The 23429-nt window shown below is 32.1% G+C and overlaps 2 protein-coding genes across 2 annotated transcripts; one reads left to right on the forward strand and one right to left on the reverse strand.

The window, feature by feature from the left end:
• Positions 1-1253: 1253 nt before the first annotated feature.
• On the forward strand, positions 1254-6287 carry LOC129320903 (1-deoxy-D-xylulose 5-phosphate reductoisomerase, chloroplastic). Its single transcript, XM_054966577.1, has 12 exons — positions 1254-1590; positions 1916-2094; positions 2244-2330; positions 2611-2736; positions 2819-2881; positions 3141-3290; positions 3475-3542; positions 3915-4026; positions 4137-4241; positions 4481-4602; positions 5066-5212; positions 5921-6287. Exons 1-12 carry the CDS (start codon positions 1503-1505, stop codon positions 6087-6089), a joined length of 1416 nt encoding a protein of 471 aa, XP_054822552.1. The 5' UTR covers positions 1254-1502; the 3' UTR covers positions 6090-6287.
• Positions 6288-20809: 14522 nt separating this feature from the next.
• Positions 20810-21987, reverse strand: LOC129320713 (uncharacterized). The gene has a single exon (XM_054966274.1). It carries the CDS (start codon positions 21889-21891, stop codon positions 21016-21018), a length of 876 nt encoding a protein of 291 aa, XP_054822249.1. The 5' UTR covers positions 21892-21987; the 3' UTR covers positions 20810-21015.
• Between the last annotated feature and the right edge of the window lie 1442 nt (positions 21988-23429).

Genomic DNA, 23429 nt, shown 5'->3' on the forward strand with positions numbered 1-23429 from the left:
CATGTATAGCATTATCTTATTAAAAATAAGTAGATCCTATGACAATCATATTTTCAAACTATTGAAATAATTTCTCTATACATATATAAAAGACTATATATAAAATTAAAATGAGAATTTTATTTAATATTTTATAACTTTTATAACGTGTCAAGTTATAGGAATCGAAAAGATATAACTCTTACATTTTACTAAGAAAAAAATTTAAAAGTTAGGAGGGTCGTGGCCCCTACCAGTCCCCCATCTCTGCATCTTGAGTACGAATAAGGTTATCTTGATATTGTTAAATTTTTCTTTTAAATTTGGATAAGATCAAAATTGTTAATTAACATTTTAAAATTTTGAGTTCTAAAACTCTTTATTCTTTTTATTTGTTCTTAATTTATTTTTTATTTTTGTGAAGAAGTTTGCTTTGAAATTTGTATGCTAACAAAATTTACTTCTTGGATAATTTTTTTTTATTTAGATGAAAGATCTTGGATTAAACATCCTGGTTGTGACAAGAAGAATTAACAATTCACTTGAACTTTAGTATAAAAAAGTTAACCCTCGTGAATATTATAAGACATTTTCAATAAAATTATACTTTAAATTAATTAATTAATTATCTTTAAAATTATACACTCTTTTTATATTCATCCCTATTTAAAAATGTGTCTTAAATAAAAAATGTTACTAATTACACTCCTAATTAAAAGTATTTTTTAAAAAATATCTCATTAATTGTATCTTAAAAGTCCTAAAGTATCTTATATTTTTGAACATTTTACTTTAAAAAAATATTTTATATTTTTTAACAGGGAAAATATTATATTTTTATAAATCATAATATTTTCTTATTTCAAAATAATAAATTTTATTTCTAACAGTATCCACTGTCATAAATGTAAAATGACAGTTATTATGCATTTATTATTTGTATCTAATTTAATATTTTTTTTGGCTTTTTCCTGGTTTCTCATCATGCAATGAACTTGTTTAGTTTCAGTTGACAAATCCATGTATTGGATGTATCTTTGCCTAAATGGTAATAAACATTGAAAGCAAAAAAAAAAAAATCATATAAATTTAATGTTTGTTGAAAATAGAGTACAACTTGTTTTGGTCAACGAGAGAGAGAAGGGGGGGGGTAATTAATTTGGTTTTAGTTAGTTGATGGTAACTAGGAAGAAAAATGACTGAAAGAACTATACAATTATATATGGAAGTCAAATACAATGGTGGGTGCTGATTCCTCCCCCCTCCCCAGGCCACTCGTCTCACACTCTTTCGTCCTTTTTCAGTGCTGCTCTTGGAAGAATTAGAAAACAGAAAAGCCCACTTTCCATCCATTTCCTTTCAATAATAAATGATAAATAATATATAATGGCTCCCAAAATCCGCATCTTTTAGGCTATTACACTGCGCATTTCTTCCACCACATACAGATATTCTCATTTCTGTCTCTTTTGATTCCTTTTCCCTGTTCTTCAAATTCAACTGCGTTCCATTTTTTTCTTCCCATGGCTCTGAATTTGCCGTCTCCAGCTGAAGTGAAGTCTGTTTTCTTCGCCGAGTCCTTCAAGTCTGGCAAACTTGCAAACCTTCCAGGTTCTTACTCCTTTGCCTGCCGTTTTTCTTCTTCCGGTTCCTCAAAGGAACGTGTTATGCTGGGATATGATGAATTATGTTTCCTTGGCTCGACTTTCCCGAAAATTATGCTATCCTTTTGTGCGTTGTTATTATTGTAATCCAGTTTTCTTGCCTATGCAATTATCTTAATGCTCATCTTCTCCATGTTTTTTTGTCATTTCACGAATTAATGCCATGGATTATGTGCCAACCATTTCTGAGTGCGGACTACTCTTAATGTTCCGGTATTATTCTATATTTCTGATTTATTTTTTTTCTCAAACTGATGTCATTTGATTCTCAGGTGGTTTTGCTTTAAAGAGAAAAGGTTGTGGAACAAAAGTTGGAGGTAGAGTTCATTGCTCCGTGAGCACACCACCTCCTGCTTGGCCAGGACGAGCGGTTCCAGAGGCGGGTCGCGAGACTTGGGATGGGCCAAAACCCATCTCTATCGTGGGCTCCACTGGTTCTATTGGAACTCAGGTATAACTGAAATCTACCTTTTAAAAATCAGCCATACTATAAATTTGAATGGTCTTGTTGATGCAGTTCAAGATAATTGTCACATGCTGGCGCATAACACATCAAACTGAAGATTTCACTTAGTACCTTTTTATCCTTGTGTCTTGTAGACTCTGGATATAGTGGCTGAGAATCCAGATAAATTTAAAGTTGTGGCCCTTGCAGCTGGCTCAAACATCACCCTTCTCGCGGATCAGGTAAACTCCATAATTTAGTCACATAATGAAACTTTCTGCTGCTTTATTTCTCCATCTATGATCAGAACTACAAATTTCTTAATGTAAATCAACTTGACTGAGTTAGCCAGTCATTCCTTCAATATATTATAAATATTATTGCTACATGATTCATGCAGCAAATGGCCTATCTAATTCTTTTTTCTTTATTTTATCTGGGGGAAAAATTCGGGCTCAGTATGTCTTATTTTCAATGTAGAGACAATAGAATTTCACCTTTGCAAATATTTACATCGAACAGGTAAAGACTTTCAAGCCTCAGCTTGTTGCTGTTAGAAACGAGTCCCTTATTGATGAACTCAAAGAGGCTTTGGCTGATGTTGAACAAAAACCTGAGATTATCCCTGGAGAAGAAGGAATCATTGAGGTAGACATCTCAGTCGGTCTTTATGTAGTTTGGCTTCTAGAGCCAATTTTGCCTTTCCTAAACTATAACTACATATTTTCAGGTTGCTCGTCACCCTGATGCAGTATCTGTTGTAACGGGAATAGTAGGTTGTGCAGGACTGAAGGTAACTTTATTCTTTTTTTTTTTTTTTATTTTGATAGATTTCACCCCTTTATAGCCAATCTATTTGCTATGCTATATGCATTTCGTGATTCCCGATCTGGATATAAAGATATTGAGATATTATGCACCTCCATTGCTATTTGTTTCATGTGTTTCTACTGAAAATAGCTAATTTTTATTATGGATAGAAGTTTAATTAGAGAGAAAAGATGTTAACACAATTAGACAAACAACTGAATCTCGTCTTATTATTTTCATAGCCAACAGTTGCTGCTATAGAAGCAGGGAAAGACATAGCTTTGGCCAACAAAGAGACACTGATTGCCGGAGGTCCTTTCGTTCTTCCTCTTGCTCACAAGCATAACATAAAAATTCTTCCTGCTGATTCAGAACATTCTGCCATTTTTCAGGTATAAAACTAGGACATCGCAATATCTGTCAATAGTGTTCAACAAGTTCAATGGACTCTGTATACTCTCGTGTCAATTATTACATGTATTGCTGTGCGCACCTAATGGCACTCTCATAATTGTTCTTCTTGCTGCATTTCTTACAGCTCATAAGTACTGAAGTCAAAAGTATTTTTCTCTGCAGTGTATCCAGGGTTTGCCAGATGGTGCACTTAGGAGAATCATTTTAACAGCATCTGGAGGTGCTTTCAGGTGAGAAAATTAAAAGAGTTTTCATGGTTGTCTAGAGAAGCCTAGATGAAGCATTGCAATTACTTGTCTTGGGGATTAGAAAACAAATTATGTTTTTCTGTAGAAAATGAACTTAATTTTCATAAACGTACGCAGTTTGTAGATGTTTGAATGAGCCATGATCACAATGCTGTGTTTTTATACATGTGAGGCATTTTTCTTTACTGAATCAGAAGGTAACTCAAACAAAAAGATGTCAAATAATCATATCATGATCTGTTTGAACCAATTTCCTTTTATTGCAAACCCTTGTTTTTTTCCTGTTCTTAGTGCACTTTATACGATCCAGAAATCAACTTGCATTTAGTTATTCGTCCCATGACTGGTTGACAGGGATTTGCCTGTCGAAAAACTGAAAGATGTAAAAGTCGCTGATGCATTAAAGCACCCGAACTGGAATATGGGGAAAAAGATTACTGTGGATTCCGCTACCCTTTTCAACAAGGTTTGGCTATTTTGTGTGTCAATATTTGGGGTGGAAAACTGCATTCTTTGGATCTAATAATTTGCCGTGAATTTTGTAGATATAAGAAATATTCTTCCTTTTTTTGGCAGGGCTTAGAAGTAATTGAAGCACATTACTTGTTTGGAGCTGACTATGATAATATTGAGATTGTCATTCATCCGCAATCTATCATACACTCAATGATCGAAACTCAGGTTTAATTCTTTTACTATGTTATGTTGCCTGCTGCTTGTTACACAGGAAACTAACATGCTGAATGATTATATATAAAACTTCTAGGCCCTTGGGCCAAATAGTAAAAGGATATTGGTTGAGGTTATATTGTATTAAGTTTAAATACATTAACACGGAAAAAGCAACACAAGGAAGGAGTAAAAGATCATTAATACTTGTTTTATCTTTTTCTCATACTAAATTATTTTTCTGTTTTCAGGATTCATCGGTTCTTGCACAGCTGGGGTGGCCTGATATGCGGTTGCCAATTCTCTATACGATGTCTTGGCCTGAAAGAATTTATTGCTCTGAAGTAACTTGGCCTCGTCTTGATCTGTGCAAGTACTGTCATTCTCCCTGCAACTTGTAAATTTTGACTTTTTTTGAGTTTATGAAAGTGATGAATCTTCTTTGTTATATTAACATCGTTAAAGTTTGGGGAAGTATCAAATTGGATTTTGTAGGAATTTCAAGTTAACTTATTAACCCCTACCGTGAATGGGCAGATAATCTCATCTCCTTTCCCTCTTTGGCTTGCCTGGTTTCATATAGGATTGTGTTTTTTTTTTTTTTTTTCATTTCTAAGTGTAACTTGAGAAGTTTCATGGTTATCGTCATCCATTTCTTAAGCAGCATCTTGGGAAAAAGCTGCTTAAAATACGCTTGATATAATTACTACCCCAGTGCGGCTAATATTGTGACGTATATCCTATGTATGGTATATTAGGTAGTTAATCGAATTGACATACTTTGCAAAATTAGATTGCTAATTTGACGTAGCTACATCTGAAATGTAATTATACAGGCTTGGTTCTTTAACATTTAAAGCTCCTGACAACGTGAAGTATCCGTCTATGAATCTTGCCTACGCTGCTGGACGTGCTGGAGGCACTATGACAGGAGTTCTCAGTGCAGCTAACGAGAAAGCTGTAGAGATGTTTATTGATGAAAAGTGAGTCCCTCAATTCCTTATTTCATTGACGATTTCATTGTGTATATACTCAATTCCTTGTTTCTGCGGACTTGTCAAACTTCAGTCTCACTGAAATTGTTCTTATATGATGGGAGAGAAAGAAATGAAGATATGGAAAATGTGAACCTTTGATAAGTCCAAGGTTCTCATCTTTGTGTGATAAAAAATGCGTTGGGTGATAAAAGTGAAAAATAATGAATGATCATTTGCATGCACTCTGTCTGAAGGGAGTAAAAAGCACTAACAATACGTTTTCGAAGTTCAACCTGGAACGTGAAACAGTATCTGAAGAACTTTGCATTTCCATTGCTTAGTAGCATTTTCTAGTTAACCTATGTAAATCCACGCCCTTGGTTTTCTTTGTTTAAAGAGAAAAAAACCACAATGAAATTGTTAATTCATTCTCATTAGATTTGTCAGTATATATTTCTTGACTTCTGTAGCTTCTTATAGATGAAGGATTGAATTCCATATACTGATATTGTATTTTGATTAAAAATAATATAATCTGATTGTTTGGTTAATTGTCATATGGGTCTGCAACGGACATGTCATTGACTGCGGCAGTTCTTATCCTATGTTTTATTATGCTTATAGCTCTTGATTGCTAGGGCATGCAACTGTTACTGTAGGCTTGGTCTTGTGAATATGAATTGTCTTCTGATAGGGCTTCTTGGGTGTTTCCAGGATTAGCTATCTGGATATTTTCAAAGTTGTGGAGCTAACATGCGAGGAACACCAAAAGGAATTGGTGTCCTCTCCTTCTTTGGAAGAAATTATCCACTATGATTTGTGGGCGCGAGAATATGCAGCAAGCTTGCAAAACTCCTCCAGAATGACCCCTATTCTTGCATGACATCACTGCAGATTAAGAACTGGGGGATTTCATGGCTTCTTGCTAAGTGCAACCATGTTTCACCATTATTTTTGTTGGCATCCAGCAACTCTACCATTTGTATAATTGTTGCATGTGTCAAGGTTTTGCTAGAAATGGCTTTCAAAAATGTATCGCAGTTCATTCCTCAGTTGAATAAGAAAAAAGGTTTTGTTTTAATGGAGTAGTGTATCTCAGTTCATTCATCATTATTGTTGCCCAAAAGGTTCAATTCTAAGGTCTTAACATCTTCATCATGATTGTAGTATCTGGTCAAGTCTAACATGCGCAGCACATTTGCTCCGTTAATTGAAAGCGACCAGGGAATCAGCTTTTGATTAATCGGATCAGGTATCAGAGTTTGATTAAGACAGCAGCATCTTTCAACTAACGTTAGTTTGGACAGATTAGTGATTCCACGTTTGTCTCACTTCATGTTTAGGACCAAACAAGTAACTAAGTAAAGTGGTTTTCATTAGACTGTGGATTACGTCATTTTCGTCAAATAACAAAGCAAATGAGCCAACGGATTTCACTCGTGAATCATACATAACGCCTCCAGCTTCTGTAACAATAGTAGCATCGGCTACATTCCTGAAAAGCACAATTAGTTTCTGCTTACAGGATGCATTAATTGATTGAAATGAACTTATAAAACGAAGTGCATAAAGTTTTGAATTGATGCCTTGTGGTACATTATATTCAGAATAACTAAAAATTTTATAAGGTTGAAACTAGAGTATAAAACCATGTCATAAATTAAATTTTTGTTGCGAATCATACCAGCAACCGCTATAGCCAAGATGAAAGCATATATCCAGGCTTCCATATGGAACCCCACAGAGGTCAAAATCAAAGGAAATCCATGCTCCAAGGGATGTCACCTAATCATATGTAGTTATCAGTTATCACAGTTAACTAATTGCATTCCACTCTACTTCATAAGAAAGTTTAAGGGTTGTGTCCAGCTTCATGTCAGAAACTATCAAAACAACCAAAACGTTGTTTTGAATCAAAATGTATTTTTGATAATTTTCAATGTGAAACCAAACATACACTAAGTCATACCTCAGTATCATGAAAAAAGTTTGATAGTTCCCGTTTAGATTATAAATCTGCATAAGTTCAAGACATACCCTTTCCTCATATGCCACTGCAATGCTAACATACGGCCATTTCAAACATATCATCACAAAGGATAATACATTAAAAGACTTAACCTTGTTAAATACTAATAGATAATTTAATTTTGTATATTAAAAAAACGAACTAAATAGTGATAAATAAATATCACTAGCTAGGAAAGCGTGAAGAATGTGAAAGATCGGTCACCTCATTGGATAAGGTAAGGCCAATGTAGATAAAACGGAAAACAAACCTACAAATAGAAGTAGGATCAACCGTGCGCGCGCGTGTAGTTCTATAATATACGGTGTCAGCATGCAAATGTCCATCTACAAATGAGAATATATAGATAGATAGATTCATATTTACCTGTGCACAAAATTTGAGCCATCAACTATCCACTTAGGTTCATCTGTTAGTTCTGTAGCACCATAAGCTCCGCTGGTTGCTTCACAAATCAACTGATAAGATCATCATGAATGAACACTTCATGTTAAGATTTCAGAGAAAATCACAATAATAACGATGTCGTGTGAGAGGCCATGGTGGAATGAAAACGCAGAGCAATGCAGACCTGTTCATTGTGCTCCACAAGCCTGGTCGACTCGAAGAAGGCTTCTCGGATGATCTGGAATCAATGTTCAGGCAAAAGAGATGAATAGATCAGTAAAAACTGAATCGAAACGTAAATTGTACATAGAGTGGAATTCATGAATAGTATTGATGAGTAATCGACAATTAAACCTCGGCAGCTTTCTTTGCAGATGCCACCAATTCCCACAGCCTTTGTTTCAATTACGACTATACCACATTATACAAAAACAGATGTCAAACTATAAACCCAATTTTTCTGTGCATTGATTTTCTATTCGATTATTGTTCAGTGTTTAAATGTTGTATTCCAGCCATTGGACTGGATGCTTTTTTTCCCTGTCATCAACTCATTATTTCATAAATTAAGTGAAAGTAGGATTATAAATAAATAAAATAAAAAAATAAATAATATTTTATAAATAAATGAACAATATACAGTATGTGAATAATCAAGTCATTTATGTTGTTCATTTAAATGAGGATAATTTTATTATATCTATCACAAATTGAAACGAAAATCTGTATGAGTGCTTCAATAAAATTTTAAAAATTTAAGAATTATCTTTTGTATTATGTTTGATCAAGGATCCCTCATTAAAATTTCTCCTAAATTGTATATCAAACGCCTTGTGCACGAGGGACCCGTATAATCTCAAAGAATATCAAAAAGTAACTTCTTTCTAGGTCCGTCTTTGATTAGGACATCCCATGTTCTAAGGAACCTCTCTTTCTCTCACCCGCACATCCACAAAAAAAAAAAAAAAAAAAAACCCACATGTAATGATATAAGTTATTATTAACAAATTTATATTTATAAAAAATTAATTAAAATATTTTTTTAAATTTTCACATCGTTTCAATCATACTCTTGAATCTAAAAATATAACATTTGATTAACTTGAAACACTTTCATTAATTACTCAAGAAAATAAGGTTTTAATAATTTAAAAATATATATAATGCCTATTCAATAACTTGTAATTTAAATTGAGTAAAGCTTATAAAACATGTCTTATATTATCATTTTGAGAGTATATAGCAAGAAAGTGAAACGTTAATTGATGTTGAAAGATCAATTCAAATCAATGTTTAATATTCTGAAATGATTTGAATGCGTTCATGATTTCTTTTTCCAAATAAAGATTATTTTCCTTCATGTGGGTTATTTTCCAAATAAAGATTATTTGGCAACATTTAAGACCTAGCCAGATGGCAGCGGGACATTTCAAAATAAAAGAATGATATATTTTTTAATTCCTTAAATTTATCTAATTATTAATTTAATTTTTTAAATTTAATTTTTATTATTTTAGTCATTTAAATTTATTTCAGTTATCGATTTAATTCTTATTATTTTAAAAAAAATTACGCTATTAAAATTTGCTAACATAATAATAGAATATTGATGGAAGCCATGTAGATTAATAAAAAAGAAGTATAGTTATTTAGGTAGAGAAAAATAAACTCTAAAATTTTAAAAAATAAAATAATAAAACACAATAAAAAGAATTATATTGATATTAATTATATTAATTTAAGGATTAATTTGTTCTCATTTAATTACACACACATGTAAAGTCATTAATATACTTTTCACATTAGATTATTTTGATAATTAATTTGTGTTTTAAAACTTGAAGGATTCACATAATAATTTAAGAAAACATAAAATATCAAATTGATAAAATTTAAACTTAAGGAACCAAATCAATAACCAAAATAAATTTAAAATATTAAAACTTCCATTATCTCCCAAATAAACAACGAGCACATATGCATCTCATACACATTTGATGCGATACCTATCCCAATTTTTTTTTTTATAGACAAAGAAAGCAAAAATAAAAACTACTGCCCTACAACATACTAGTAAGAAAGGAGCAAGCATCCTTCCCATGTATTTTACAATACGCAAAACATGATGATGATTAAAAATTAATGTTTTAAAACAGCTAAAATTTAGTTGTTCATGATTAATACATTATATTATTTTTGAAATAATTATTTAAAGCTCAAATATTTTTATACTGTATATTTTTTATTTTTTTATGCATATGTTGTCTTAAAATTGGGGACATATACATATTATCATACCTGATGCACATGTCGTGTATATGTGCATTTATAGTTAAAGATGCAATTAATGTATTTAAATAAAATTAATTATCTAAACTAATACAGTTAGTTTTAAAAAAAAAGACTAGTCATTTACGATGTGGCAAATCAAGTTTTGAATTCTTGCTGAAAGGTGCCTATGTTTAGCATTCCACAATACCTCAAATAGGATTACCTCCTATTGGAGGATACTTATTGCCAACAAAAAAATAAGTATCCCTTCCCTCTTAAATTATAAGATACTTTTGAAAAAGATTTTATGTCCCAAAATATAAGACACTTTAAGAAGATTAAAATTTTATTAAATAGGCTTATTTAATATTACCCTCTCTCTATTTAATATTAATTAAGTGTAGATTTAAGATTATTAAATAAAGGATATTTTTGAAAGTTTATACTACCTCTGTTTCAAGTTATAAAGCACTTTTGAAGGAGTTTTTTTATCTCAAAATATAAAAATACTTTGATAAATTAAGATTTCATTAAATGCATTAATTTTAATACTATCTTTTTTTCTCTATAATTAATTTTTTCCTTTCTCTTTTCAATATATTAAATAATAGGTATTTTTAAAAGTTTATATTTTTGTTTTGAAAAAAATAAGGTTGTTAATATATTTAATGAGGTTTATTAGTATGTGAGATTTTGTCTAAAAATATCTTATAATTTGGGATGGATGGAATATTTTTATTTTGAAAAAAAAAGATTGTTAAGTATATTTAATGAGGTTTATTAATATGTAAGCCTTTGTCTAAAATATTTTATAATTTAAAAAAGAAGGGGTACTTCTTTTGAACCATAATATAAATTGCTTTTTAAAAGTATCCTCTAGCCTAAAATATAAAGGGTATTGAGTAAATTTTATATTCAATTATACCATTGTTTTTTTCATTCCTTCTCTTTAAATACTCCATATTTAAAAATCATGAATGTGTTATTAGAAATTTTTGAAAGGACATAAATAAAAAAATGTGGACTTTTTTTAAAAAATTAATATTTTAACTAATATTTTTTGTGAATAATAAATTAGTTACCGATAATATATATTGCGGTCGTTAATTACGCTGGTTCAACATTTCTATTTCCTGATACAGATAAGCTCCAAGTGTACGGAATACGGCAGGCATACAAGAGGTAGAGGAGTAAGGTGCATCAACAACGTAAGCAAAGCAGAGGTTGTCACTTGTGATGTCTGGATTTCGCCTTCCCTATTGAACACACCAAATACTTCTGGTCCCACCATCGGATTCACGACAAGTAATATGGTCCATCGTTTCTCACAAAGCTTGCTTGCGTTCCTCGTGATTTTCCCTTCATTTCTGCAAAGAATCATCTCTTATTTTCTTCTATGTTCAGCTCCCACTTGCCAATTGATTCATTAACTAACTGTCCTTTTGCTTCAGATGATATTACATATACTTTCTCACTGTTTGTAGAGTACTACCTATTTTCGTATATATCTGTAAGCATAAATCAAATCTAGGATGCTCATAGATTAATATTAGTCCCTTAAATGATTTAAAATGGGCTAATTATCATGACTGGGTTCGTGGCAGGTAAGCACATGATGCGAACTTCAGAAGCTTTTGGTGACATTCGCTATAGATTGAGTTGGCCTTGTGGGCGCTCATGGTCACTCACTGTTGTGGGGTCTTTGACACAACGTTCCTGGATTGTTGGCCAAACGATAACATATGTTGGTCCTGGTTCCTTCGGAGAAAATTGAGCTCATGCACATGATAGCCACAGCTACAGCCAAAGATGATTAATCTGGTTGTTTCAAGTAACCATATGGCATATGAACTGCTCTTTCACAAAACAACAAAAACGCATCATTAGAGGTACTTGCTTAATTCCAACTCATTAAGTTGGTAGACTTGGATCAATGAGCGTATGACTCAAATTTGCCAAGTGTGACTACTTGAAATGTACAAGTTGGGAAAGGAAGGGCATTGAAGAAAGGAAGCAGGGTGGCTCTTATTGGTTATTGAACAATGATTCAGAGTCGCACGGAAGCATCTAAGTCTAAAATATGAAAATGTGGATCAGCTGCAGTTGTTGAGACCCCTAATGCTTCAAGGAGCTTTGATGCTTCCATGCAACCCTGAACCATTATTCAATAACCAGCAAGAGTCACCATGCTTCCTTCCCTTAATACTATGACATTTCAAGCAGTCTCATTTGGGTCATCAATTCATTCGTCTGTCTGATCACTCAAATGAAATGGAATTAAGTACCTCCAATGGTGTGCCTTTGTTGTTTTGTACATAAGTGCTCATTATGCCATTTCCTCGTGGATGCCTCAAGCAGCTTGGTCTATCATCTATGGCTGCAGTTCTGGCTACCATGTACGTGAACTGGTTTATTCTGAAGGAGCCGTGACCACCATGTTTTGTCTGCAATAATAAAACCAGAGAAAGACATAGCTTTTGCCAACAATGGGACACTGATTACTGGAGGTCCTTTTGTTCTTCCTCTTGCTCACAAAAATTCTTCCCGCTGGTTCAAAGCATTCTGCTACTTTTCAGGTATGAAACTCGTAAATTGCAGTATCTGTTAGTCGTGTTCAACAAGTTCATTAGACTCTGTATACTCTCATGTCATTTGCTGTGTTTATGGCTGTGTTCAATCTCATTGCACTCTAGCAATTGTTCTTCTTGATTCATTTCTTGCTGCTGCTAAGTGAGTTCTTGCCAGATGGTGCAATCAGGATAATCATTTTGACTGCATCTGGAGGTGCTTTCAGGTGAGGAAACATTGTTTAAGAAAGAGTTTTCAAGGTTGTCTGCTGAAGCCTAATTGAAGCATCTCAATGACTTGTTGGGGAATAGAAAGCAAATTGCAGGTTCTTTATTTACAAAATAATTCTAGTTCTCTGGAATCCAGTTGAACAAGTTTGAAGGAACCATGATTCCAATGCTCTATGTTTATACTTTATAAGCATGTGAACCATTTTTCTTTCCTGAACCAGAAGAAAAATTGAAGGGAAGTATACTATATGGTACGTAAATCTCTTTTGTCGTGTTAATTTTAACTTGTTATGATGATTATCCAGGGCACTCCTAGGGGATGTTAATTATTTGACATTATTTTGATGAACTATCACTTATCACACTCATTGTGAAAGGCAATGATTTATATAAAACTCTCTCTTTTACATAATTTTATTGATAAGCATCCTACGAAAAGCGTCCTAACAATGATGAGCTCAATAATATAAAATGCTTTAGGAGCCAAACATATATATATATATATATATATAGCATGTGCAATACATTTAGGCCAGGGAAGTCAGCTTTTTGAGTCGATCAAATAGTAGAGTTTGATAAAGACAGCAGCATCTTCGAACTAATGCTATTTTGGACAGATCAGCAATCCCTCATGTACAGTTACTTTTGTCTCGCCGTAATATTTAAGTGTCTAGTCATATACTCTCAAGAACCAACAAAATTATTCAGAGTCAACGGTTGACATACACCGATGCAGTTGTTGAGGAGTAATTTTTCTTTTTTTTTTTTTTTTTGAATTGGAAGAGCCTGTGGGAGATTGAATTGAACCCACAACATGGGTCAGTTTAGATTCCAGCTTTCTTTTTTAATTACTGGTAGAGAATAAAGCTGGAAAATCAATATGTGAGGAAGTAAACTGGTACGTTTAAAACGAAGCGGGTTTCATGTTTATGAGCAATTGAATTTGAATCTGAAATCCTTTTTACTCAAAGGAACGAAGATGGCGATTGAGAAAGCAAGAATAATGAACGAGACGCAGGACGGGACGGACACTTCTGACTTTGTCTGCCATTATTTGTATAAAAGTGGGTCGCCCACTTGCCCTTTGATATAACAATGGCCACCTATTCTTATTTCATTACAATTTTGCCCCCAAACACATCCAAGAAAGAGAGCAAATGAGTCGTTTTATTTTATTTATTAAATTTAATTATGTTTACCCACACTTAAACATTCTAGTAATTACCTACTCAAGTGTTAGTCTATAAGCTCCACATGTCAAAGGTGTCACAAACACCAATTCAAACAACAAATAGGTGATGAAAATGAGAAATAGCAAATATTAACTTAAAATTCAAATATTTAAATTGATGAATAATTTTATTTTATTATATATTAATTATTTAGATTTTCACATCGACTCATATTGAGTCACACTTGGAGATTCCAATCTCAAAGTAAGTAGAAAATATATATTATCAATTAATAAGTCAACAGAGTTGGCCGTTTCAACCTTATTCAGCAGAATGAATGTGAAAAGGAAGGATTTGAGGATAATACTAGTTTTATTGTTTGCTTACATAAAATACAAGTAACGATAGTGGGGTTCAGATGGATGGATAAGAACCATTCTATTTCGTGACGAAAAGCAAACTTCATCTCAATAAACTATACCAATATCAACTTAATAAAATACTCATTAAATAAAGCATTGCTCCATTTTAAATGCTAACAAAAAAATGCAGTGTTACTGTCAATAGCGATAGCCAATGGGCCTATCTCCGCTCATATGACGTTGCTTTATTAATTAATACCGCTCTCTTTGGTAAAAAGGATATTAGTCGTGGCATAATGAAATCATTACATTCACAAAGAATAATGTAAGGTCACAATTAAACTGTTGAATCAGAAATTAAATTAAAGAAAATTGTGATTCGTCCCCTTCCTTCTTTTTATTTGCTTGAAAGCTCCCAGCGGCGTAGGAGATTATATTTCCTTGTGAGTTGAAACCTTTTTTTTTCCCTACTTTTCCTTTTTCTGGGTGTGAAAAGGTCGGTGTGCGTAATGGAATTATCATTGTCATTAATGGATATAATAATTTCAGGTTTTGATATTCACTCTTGAGATTTTTTATGCCTCAAGGGGGTGTGGGAAAAGACCCTATAGTTTGTTCCACTTTAGCCTGCTATGCTATTTCTCAAGTCTTACCATCTTATCGTTCAATTTCTGATGAGAGTGCATAACAGGAGTATTCAACAAAGTTGTAAGTAAATGGTTGACTAGTCCTCTACTGTTTTGCTTCGTCGTTTGATTTTTCCGATGCTTTTTCTTTCTTCTGGGTCCCCTGTGTTACCACCATCAAAGCAAAATGCTGTGATTCCCGCAGTGATTGTAGCATTTAATGCTTTTTATTTGAGATTTTTTTCTTAGGAAAAAAAAATGCAAAACAGAGCAAATGATATCTAAAAAAATACTCACAGATTAAATGCATAAGGACTTAAATTCTCAAAAATTTAAATTGAAATAGGGATAAATTTTGTTGGCAAACAAAAAAGATAAATTTTTGTATGAACCGAGTACATCATGTTATCCATGCTCTATCTAATAAAAATATGACATGTTTGGTGGCAGTAAATATAAATTAATTTTGTATTGATGATAATAAAGAGAAATGATAAAATATTAAAGAGACACTTCATTCTAAAAATAAAGTCATTAAAAATAATAATATATTATATTATATTTGATTAGATTGGCAGAATATGTCATGTTTTTAGTAGACAAAACATAAATAATATGGTACATTAAGTCCATGCAATAATTTCTTTTGCAATTGGTGAATTTCTGTAAAGTTTTTCTTTTTAAGAATAGGAGAGAAGGCATTTATATTTTATAAAAAATAATGAAATGAGTGAAAATACTAAAAGAAAAAAAAGAAGAAAATTTCACCTAAATTCATCAATTCCAACTTCAAAGATTTAAATCCAATGCATAATTCTAAGCTCCGAGTGTTACTTGCTGGTGGGTTTGGTGTTCTTTGAAAAATGTTGTTGGCAAATGATAAGGGGAAGTAGATCGTCTCCTCATCCCCTTTCTCCTTTTTTTTTTTTCCCTCTCTCATCATCTCTAGTTCTCCACCCATAGATAGAAAATGAATGATTTATATTTAACTATTTTATAAAAAATTATTATAGTATTACATTAAATTTGACGTGCACAGTTTATAACTAAAATAAAAGAAATAAATAAAAATTAATTTGTAAAAAAGTTTAACAATAACACGCCACTGTTAACTGCAAAAGTCAAATTTTAACAGTTCAAATCTATTTATTTTTATATGATATTTTGATTAATTGTTTTATAAAACAATTAAATTTGAACTATTCATTTTATCATTTAAAAGTGGAAATGTGAAATTCGAATTCGAACACTCTACACTTTTTTCATAAGAAAGCTTCACACACACTCCACTATTCAAAGATGTCTTGGTGCTATTAGGCCAATGGGGACCATTAATAGCAATGACAACATTAAACCTAGTACTCCGATGACATGAATTAACACGTACACAAGCTCTTTACAAGGGGAAAACGAAGGGATATATAGATGCTATGCCAATTGTCACCATATAGTGCGACGGATTTGTATAGTTTCAGAAATTAATATTTTATATGGATAGGAAGAAAAATAAAGAAGAGAGAATATTAAAAAAAATTGAAAATAATTGTTTTCCTCCCTATTCTTCCCTCCCTCCAAACTAATGCTAAATATTTTAGGTTCATGAGTGGATCCCACATTTTGAAAATAGAAAGTGCTTGATCCTAATTTGTTTGATAGTAGAAGTACTAGAATTAAAACCTTGGGGTCTCTTTGATCATCATCCTAATTTGTTTTCTCGATTGTTATTACTCCCACCTGTATTTGTTGATGGTTCATTAATAGATTTTCTGTTTCTATTAAAAGAGAATTAAAACCTTGGGATATATGGTCCAAGTCTGATAGAACCAATGTTACGGTGTGGTGAGTGGTTCTTCCAAAACGTAAAAGCCATGTCTGCGTCCTGTCTCTTTGGCCTGCCCTTTAACTTTATGCATTTTCCAAATTCCGATGCTCCTTGAAAGCTCCATTCACTGGGATTTTGACACAACTATACTGTATCCTTAGAGGACAGGAGAGGAAGACCACCAAGTCAACCCGAAGATTATAATTAACACCCTATGTGGGCACAACATTGTAGTCGTATTATGTTCGCGTCCCGTAAACGCCAACGCTTGTTTCAACCGCAACAAGACTAAAGAGAAAGAGTGCCATGCAGGTGTGAAGATTTGAATTCTACACTGACCCTTGTGAAGGGATTAAGTCTTCTGTTCATTGACAGCGTAATACAACGTGAAAATATATCTTAAACACATACTCCCCATTTTTTTTATAACACATTTCTAACTACTGTACGAAACCATGATTAAGTTATTAATTTCGTTTAAAAAAGAATAAAACTCCAAATTTATCATATTTAAATAAAAAAGTTCCAAATTTGCATTACAACATTCTCTCCCGTACTTAATTAGAGATAATATTAAGAAGAATAAAAGAGCAAATTGACTATTAAACAATAAATTTAAGAATATTAAGATTTTAAATTTATTTTTAGTGTGATGTTTCTCTTCAACTTTTAAAAATGATACAATTTAAATTTTATCGTTAATAAAAATTAACTCTAACCATTAATTGACTAGAATGACAAAAAATAATAAAAAATTATAAAAAAGAACCATTCTTAATCTTTTTCTATGATTTTTTAGATCCTAATTTATATCTGTGAAGCCTTTACTGTAATTTTTTTTCTCTTTTGTGTAATTTTTTAGATAATTAATATTTATAGTTAACTTTTATTAATACATGAGTTAAATTATATTATTTTTAAATGTTAAAAAAGAATACTGCATAAAAGATACTCATAAACCTGTGATTTGGGGATTAATTTGTCATTTAACTTTATTACAACAATGTAATGAATATCCTGCTAAATATCTATATTAACCACCACCATTTTTCTACGGAATGTACTTTACTTTTTTTTTTTTTTTGGTCGAACACAGATTGTACTTTACGAGGACAAGAAAGAGTACAGCTTCCTCTTTTAGTTGTGTTTTTGTTTACTAGATAAGGATTCGCGTTAACGAAATTCGAGAAATGAAATACAATATGAAATTAAACAGAAGAGTGAATTTCTTGCTAATATGATTTATATTAACGTAAAATGTTATATATATATATATAATTATACCCCTTCTCGTCTAAAATATAAATATTTTTTAATTAATCTTAATTTAAAATATAATCAATCTAGTACATGTAAATTTTTTTGCATTTTTTCATTTATATTCGTGAATCTAAATCCTTATATAAAGTTATATTTTACTTATCATAAGATATATTAATAACTAAATTAAAAGTAAAAAAATAAAAGAATGTATATTTTTATGATGATAAAAATTTTATTGATATGTAAATTTTTTTTAAACTACTTATATTTTGAACGGAGAGAATTATAGAAGTTGTTATATTATCTATAAATTAAATTGTGAATATATAAATTTTTTTTTAAAAAAATCTACTATTTCAATTTGGATGGACACATGTAGAACATGTGAGGAGAGGAGTTTCTTCTTCTTCTTTTATTTTTCTAATTTTTACTCTTTATTTATTTATAATTTAAAAAATTATTTAATAAAATGATAATGAATGGTGAAAATTCAGAAGTGGAGAGAAAAGTGGGAAGGAAAATGAGAGACCCTCCGGTGGGTGTGTCGCGGGAGGACTTCGAAATTGGGAAATTGGTATGATGATGATTGTGGTGGAGAGATGACCTAGTGGCTAATACTGGATTGGCTTTACATTTATTGTGAGGCAAATTGTGCCAGATAAGACGCACGCATTAACAAGCAGTACTACCACCACTGCTCCAGCAACTTTTTTCTTTCCTTGGTAATTGTGGGCAACTAAATTGAGTTTTCAATTAATCAATTGTAGAGTATATTAGCAAGTGTGTATATGTATAGATGCGTTTTTGAGAGTTTAGAAAATATCAATTGGTCCATTAAAAATTATAGCTATTTGAAGTTTTTTTTAAAGAATTTAAATATTTTTAAAGAATTATACTTATCATTTATTCAATCTAAAAATTAGCAATTTATTATAAAATTGTTATTTATATATGTTCATTAAAATTGCAAGGCTAAAATGTGTTTCATGCATTAAAAGAAGAAGAACAATTGCCATGTGTGGATGAAACTTCTCCGTTTGTTTGGTCTTTATAAGTTGGGCACAAAAAAGGTGTGAACGTTCATACTTTATATTTATATTGCTTTTTCCTTGGTGGAGAGATGCTGGAAAATCAAACTTTGATCTGAAACAAAGAGGAATTTAATAAATTGATAAGCTAAAAAGACCAAAAACTCACAGGATTAAGATGCAAGGTTGGGTGGGGGATGATAATATTTAATAAAAGAGCGCCGAAGCGATGGCATGTTCAAAGTTGGAGCGTTATTTCTAGAACACGAAGAAATCTGCCTGTTTCTTCTTTACTCAGGAAAGGTTAAATTAGGTTGACATGTTTATTTATTCAAAGCACCCACTTTATTATAGTTCATATCACCTTCAACCCATACTTTATATTAGAGAGAGAGTTATAATTAGATCCAGCACAACACAGTTAAATATATTAAAATCCATTGACAACTAAACATGATTAAATATTTTGCCAAAAAAATATTACGAAATACAATTAAATATTATAAAATCTACATATTTTATTAAGAACTAGCATGGTAAAATGACAGCCATATATTTGTTGTATTGTTATGTTCAGTTATTAGATCTTGTGCTACTAAAATGCATTGTAGGGATTTGAGTGTAATTTTCCTTATAAGTTGTAGTACCTCTTTATTACCTACACGCCATGATGCGACCGAAACTGAACTCCTTTTCCCTTTAAATGTCAAATTTACCTACTAATTTAAGTTTGTGTCCGATATACCTAGTCTTCTTCTTAGTTGCAAAATCTTCATGTACTATTAGCTTTTTGTTGTCCTATATTGGTTTTGTGACTGAGAATTGTGTTGATGTAATTAAGTGTGAATGCTTTACATTAACAATCGAATATAATAATAACAATTGAATTGTTCTTGAGATGCGTGATTATTAGCTGTCAACCGGATAAATTTTTTGCGGTAATTGCTTTTCTTTTCAAGTATTCGAAATACCAACGAGCCTTCCTGCAAACACAATAATGGAAACGCAACTGTGAGTTAACCAAAAACAAAATCTCTTCTGGTCATATTTATGTTGATATCATAGTTAACGTGTTGCTCATTAACTCTGAAGCTTCAAAGTACTGCTAATTAATTAGAAACAATTTTTTCTTCGGGATGAAAAATGCCTACAAAAACTCAAACTTCAGATAAATCATAATTATCACGTAGCGTATAATGCGTATACGAATTGTATACCATATATATATATATATATATATTGACATTGGCAAATTTTCAAAATGAAATGAATATGCCTATTTTATATAAATAAAAAATCTATGAAATATCTCAATAAAAAACTGAATAGGGAAAAGAATTAAGCACACATCCTATTTGACTACATTACCTTCGCTTTCACGACGTTTCTTACTCGAGATTATTTTTCCGTCTAATATTTGATCTATTTGTAGGGAATTTAGGGACAGAGGAATAAGCTCCAGGAATTCCGCCACCATTTCCATTTCCATTTCCAGTGGCGTTTATTCCCAAATAATCTTCTTCATCTTACTTCAACTTTAACGTTTAGCATGTTAACCCAGATACCGAAGTCATATGCCGTGTGAGACCCACACGCATTTCTTTGAATTTACGAAATTACTCCGTCAACCTCACCATGCAGATGCAGGCGCCAGCACATACATCATCCCATCCACAATCCAGCCCCTCCAATCCGTTCAAATACTTACTTCTCTTAATTTGTATTTTAAGAAAGCCATCTTTGAGGGCAAAGTGAGAGCCACACTTTACGACCCTTTCTCATTTTACACTAAATCAACACGCCAAATCTAATCTAACCCCACCACGCTCTTCATACCCAGCAAAAAGTTTCAAAGAATAATCTCATTCTCACCAGCTTTAGTTACAATAATAATAAAGAGTAAAGTGAACTAAAGTAATAAAATTAACCCCATAGAAAACAAACCAAAAAAGAGATCAGCCAAACATTTGACAAATCAAAAGCATTGGATATAATCAGGTAATTCTGAAGAGAAACGCAAGAGATTAACTTAATTTGTACTTGATTGCATTTCAAAATGGACGCAGATTCCTACCGAGTCCATTCACATTGGTAAAAAGTCCTATGAATTCTTGCCTGTAAGGCAACGGCTGCTTTCTCTTACTTTCGTCCTCTTCTTTCGCCGGAGCCACGGCTCTGCTGTTTTGGGATGCCTTCTCGGGCTTGGACGCCTCGTGAGCCACTTTGTTGCTCTTGTTGTTCGTTGTGAAGATCACAAGCGGTACCTTCCCATCACTGTGGCTTCTCGGAAGTAGGTCCCTAAACTTCCACCGCTTCGACGCAGACCCCGTCGAACTGCTCTTCTTGCACGGCCTTCTAAACGACGCCGATGACGATTTGGGATCCCACACGCAATAGGTCCCCGGAGCCACACCCTCAAGGTCAATGTCCTCTGCTTCAGAGGTCGAAGACGAGCACGACCCTGTTTCTCGCTCCTCGAACATGAGCTTCCTGAGAGGAAGTCGGCGGCGACCAACTGCCTCCGTTTCGTCGGTGTTCTGAGTCAGCGAAACAGAAGAGACGCCGTCGAGTAAAGAGCGGTCGAAGATAGGGTACATGGGCCTGATCTGACCATTATAAAAGATATCATCGGCGGATACCGGCGAGGAGTGTGGGTCCCTGCAAACAAAAGCGAACTCAAAATCGTCGTCATCCTCGCCGTGAACATCACCATCTGCAGTCTTCTGATGTAAGTCGGAGCGGTTGTCATCGACGTCGGGCTGCCATGAAGCGAAGACGGAATCGTCGGAGTGGGAAGCAGGGTCGGAGCCGAATTCCCGGATGACACGAGCGGCAATCTCAGCGAGGGTCTCGGAGGAATAGCTACTGAAGCTGGGAGAGGGAGAAACGTGAGAAGACTCGGACTGCATCATGTGGAGGTTGATCATACAGGTTTGGTTCAGAGGGAGAGCATGCGATGCCGAAGGAGAAAATGGATTCAATTACAGTGAAGGACAGTATATATAGAGAGAGAGACTGCGAGTGGTTGGTTGAATTGAATTGATTTTAATGATTTAAATGATAATAAATGAAAATTAAATATGGATATTAAGTATTTGGCGAGGTACAGTTCGGTGAGGTCAGATTTACATTTTGTTGTAGCCTTGGTGGCTGCGACGCTGCGTATGATTCTGCTGTCTGCCTGCCTGCTTCCATTGATGATGTATTTATGTTTTTAATTTTTCCCCTTCTCTTGACATATTTTTCCTCTCCCCCGTTTAAAATTACAGGAAGGCGCTTTTCCTAAATTATTATTACTATGTTAAAACATATACTGTACTCCCTCTATTTTAAATTATAAAATAATTTTAAAAAATTTTTTTTATTTTAAAATATAAAACACTTTAAATATATTAAAATTTTATTAAATATTTTAATTTTAATATTAACTTTTCTCTTTCTATAGTTAATTTTCATCACTTTTCTTTTCATTATATTAAATAATGAATATTTTAAAAAACTTATATTTATATTTTAAAAATATAAAATTGTTAGATATATTTAATGAAGTTCACTGATATGGGAATTTTATATAAAAATATTTTATAATTTAAAACAGATGGAGTACTATTTTTTTCTTTAAAGATAAAATCGGTAAGATTGTTTTCAAAAATTCTCATAATTAGATGTATAATTAATAATATTTTTTTTAATTGAGAGACTCTTATGAGTAATAAAAGACATAAAAAACTATACAATTTTAAAGGTCATTAATTGACTTATTGAGACTGTAAATAAGTTAAAAATGATTTATAATTTTGAAGTGGGTAAGTTTATATAAGTTTGTATTACATTTGTTAACTCTCGCTCTAATTTTTTAATAAGCATGCAATGTGAAATTTTTTAAAATAATTAAATTTTTAGAGAGACTTGGAAATTATAGGGCAAGTTAGATACTTAGTATTACATACTTAATATATTTTATTCAAACAAATCATACAAGTAAATATTGATACTTTTATAATATTAATAACAAGATCAATATATTTTGATTTATTTGGAACCAAGCCTTTTAATTATTTAAGGCTAGGTATATTATTTTTTCAAAAAATTATATATTAATTACATTTATTATGTTTTAGTTTTAATGTAAAACACATTTATTTATAAAATTTATTACATTCTCAATACACATACACGTACATATCATAATGTGATACTCTCTCCGTTTAAAAATGTAAGACATTTTTTAACGAGTTGGATGTTAAAAATATGAGACATTTTTAGTCTTTTGATGTGTAATCATTATCTTTTTTTTTTTTCAAAAATGCCCTTATTAATTAATGATTTTATATTTATTGTAGTAGTAAGGGTAAATATAAAAAGACAAGATTAATTTAAAATATGTAATTACTTTATTGAAAGTGAGATTCGTTAAAAATATTTTATATTTTTAAACGGAGAAAGTATTTAATAGCATGTACTA

This window comes from Prosopis cineraria, unplaced genomic scaffold (assembly GCF_029017545.1).
Source record: "Prosopis cineraria cultivar Desert tree isolate PC_DT_omini unplaced genomic scaffold, ASM2901754v1 PC9, whole genome shotgun sequence".
NCBI classification, from domain to species: domain Eukaryota; kingdom Viridiplantae; phylum Streptophyta; class Magnoliopsida; order Fabales; family Fabaceae; genus Prosopis; species Prosopis cineraria.